General features: G+C 65.9%; 1 protein-coding gene across 1 annotated transcript in view; it reads left to right on the top strand.

Annotated features, from left to right (window-relative positions):
- The window catches only part of COL5A1 (collagen, type V, alpha 1), a gene marked incomplete at its 5' end in the record, with an annotated part of 94,117 nt that overhangs the window by 24,456 nt on the left and 67,107 nt on the right, over window positions 1–2,554 (top strand). The window contains one exon of the mRNA XM_014544215.1: window positions 1,877–1,975. Within this exon, the coding sequence (XP_014399701.1) occupies window positions 1,877–1,975 (99 nt within the window). The remainder of the gene's footprint in view (window positions 1–1,876; window positions 1,976–2,554) is intronic.

Here is a 2,554-nt window from a genome sequence, read left to right as displayed (position 1 = left end):
TCCCCGTGTGTCTGAGCAGGTGCTCCCCGTGTGTCTGAGCAGGTGCTCCCCGTGTCTGAGCAGGTGCTCCCTGTGTCTGAGCAGGTGCTCCCCGTGTCTGAGCAGGTGCTCCCTGTGTCTGAGCAGGTGCTCCCCGTGTCTGAGCAGGTGCTCCCTGTGTCTGAGCAGGTGCTCCCCGTGTCTGAGCAGGTGCTCCCTGTGTCTGAGCAGGTGCTCCCCGTGTCTGAGCAGGTGCTCCCTGTGTCTGAGCAGGTGCTCCCCGTGTCTGAGCAGGTGCTCCCTGTGTCTGAGCAGGTGCTCCCCGTGTCTGAGCAGGTGCTCCCTGTGTCTGAGCAGGTGCTCCCCGTGTCTGAGCAGGTGCTCCCTGTGTCTGAGCAGGTGCTCCCCGTGTCTGAGCAGGTGCTCCCTGTGTCTGAGCAGGTGCTCCCCGTGTCTGAGCAGGTGCTCCCTGTGTCTGAGCAGGTGCTCCCCGTGTCTGAGCAGGTGCTCCCTGTGTCTGAGCAGGTGCTCCCCGTGTCTGAGCAGGTGCTCCCTGTGTCTGAGCAGGTGCTCCCCGTGTCTGAGCAGGTGCTCCCTGTGTCTGAGCAGGTGCTCCCCGTGTCTGAGCAGGTGCTCCCTGTGTCTGAGCAGGTGCTCCCCGTGTCTGAGCAGGTGCTCCCTGTGTCTGAGCAGGTGCTCCCCGTGTCTGAGCAGGTGCTCCCTGTGTCTGAGCAGGTGCTCCCCGTGTCTGAGCAGGTGCTCCCTGTGTCTGAGCAGGTGTTCCCCGTGTGTCTGAGCAGGTGCTCCCCGTGTCTGAGCAGGTGCTCCCTGTGTCTGAGCAGGTGTTCCCCGTGTGTCTGAGCAGGTGCTCCCCGTGTCTGAGCAGGTGCTCCCTGTGTCTGAGCAGGTGTTCCCCGTGTGTCTGAGCAGGTGCTCCCCGTGTCTGAGCAGGTGCTCCCTGTGTCTGAGCAGGTGTTCCCCGTGTGTCTGAGCAGGTGCTCCCCGTGTCTGAGCAGGTGCTCCCTGTGTCTGAGCAGGTGTTCCCCGTGTGTCTGAGCAGGTGCTCCCCGTGTCTGAGCAGGTGCTCCCTGTGTCTGAGCAGGTGTTCCCCGTGTGTCTGAGCAGGTGCTCCCCGTGTCTGAGCAGGTGCTCCCTGTGTCTGAGCAGGTGTTCCCCGTGTGTCTGAGCAGGTGCTCCCCGTGTCTGAGCAGTGTGTCTGTGTGTCTGAGCAGGTGTTCCCCGTGTGTCTGAGCAGGTGCTCCCTGTGTCTGAGCAGGTGTTCCCCGTGTAGGTGCTCCCCGTGTCTGAGCAGGTGTTCCCCGTGTGTCTGAGCAGGTGCTGCCTGTGTCTGAGCAGGTGCTCCCTGTGTGTCTGAGCAGGTGCTCCCTGTGTGTCTGAGCAGGTGCTGCCCATGTCTGAGCAGGTGCTCCCTGTGTGTCTGAGCAGGTGGTCACGTTGACCCTCTTCCCTCTGAGTGACCCCAGGCAGAGTCAGCGGGCGGACGGGTCCTCACTGACAGCGCAGAGGAGGCCGCTCTGAGCAGCCAGCCGGCCGGCTCCCTCGGGCTGCCGCCGTTTTGGGGCGGAGACTGGAAGGGGTGGCTCGGGGTGGGCGCCCTGATGCTCCATCCCTGACCCTCCTGGAGGGTCGCCTCCCTGGACCCGCCCGGACCTCCTCCTTCCTCATCCCTCCCCCCGGGAGCATTTCCTCATCCCGACCCCACAGCGACGCCCCTTCTCTGGGCTGGGGTTCTGGAATATTCCGGCTCGGGGCCTTGCACTGCTCTGTGCTTGTGCAGTGTGTTTCTGGCTGGGCCGTGGCTCCCCTCCCCCCTCCCGCCCAGCCCAGCTCGTCCCTCTGCACTCTGACCAGGCCCTCTCGGCCCCTCTGTCCACAGGGTCCCCCTGGGCGACCAGGTCTTCCGGGGGCCGACGGGCTGCCCGGCCCCCCTGGGACCATGCTCATGCTGCCCGTGAGTACCCCGACTTGTGGGGGGGCATGGTCGATGGGGAGGGGGCCCCGGGCTCTATTTCTGAGGGGGACAACCTCCTGGCCACAGACTCGCCCCAACCAGGGCGCACCGTGTCCTAGAGGCAGGCTCCTGGGGGGGGGTGCCTTTGCAGAGGAGTGGACCCCAGGGGTGCCCAGGGCTGCCCCCCCAGAGGGGGTGGAGTCAGGTCCCTGGAGGAAACCTGTGCCATCTGCCTGGGGGGGGGTGCCTTTGCAGAGGAGTGGACCCCAGGGGCGCCCAGGGCTGCCCCCCCAGAGGGGGTGGAGCCAGGTCCCTGGAGGAAACCTGTGCCATCTGCCTGTGTCAGACACCCCGTCACCACTTGGGCCCCGAGTGGGCGTGCTTGCCAGCGGGTCCCTCTGGGAGCTTGCCCTGCCCGTGACCTTGTGGGTGAAGGTCATGGGGCATCTCCTTCATGGGGAGCCCAGGCCTTGGGGAGAGTATGTGGTTGGTCGGGACGTCGGTCTTCTGACTGTCTGTCTGACTGTCTGTCTGTCTGATGCCGGGGCAGCTGGGCGCGGCTCAGTCCTCGCGAGGCCTCCCCGGTGCAGGCGTCTGCCTGGG

This window comes from Myotis brandtii, unplaced genomic scaffold, assembly GCF_000412655.1.
Source record: "Myotis brandtii unplaced genomic scaffold, ASM41265v1 scaffold357, whole genome shotgun sequence".
NCBI lineage: Eukaryota > Metazoa > Chordata > Mammalia > Chiroptera > Vespertilionidae > Myotis > Myotis brandtii.
This window is presented reverse-complemented; position numbering and strand designations above follow the sequence as displayed.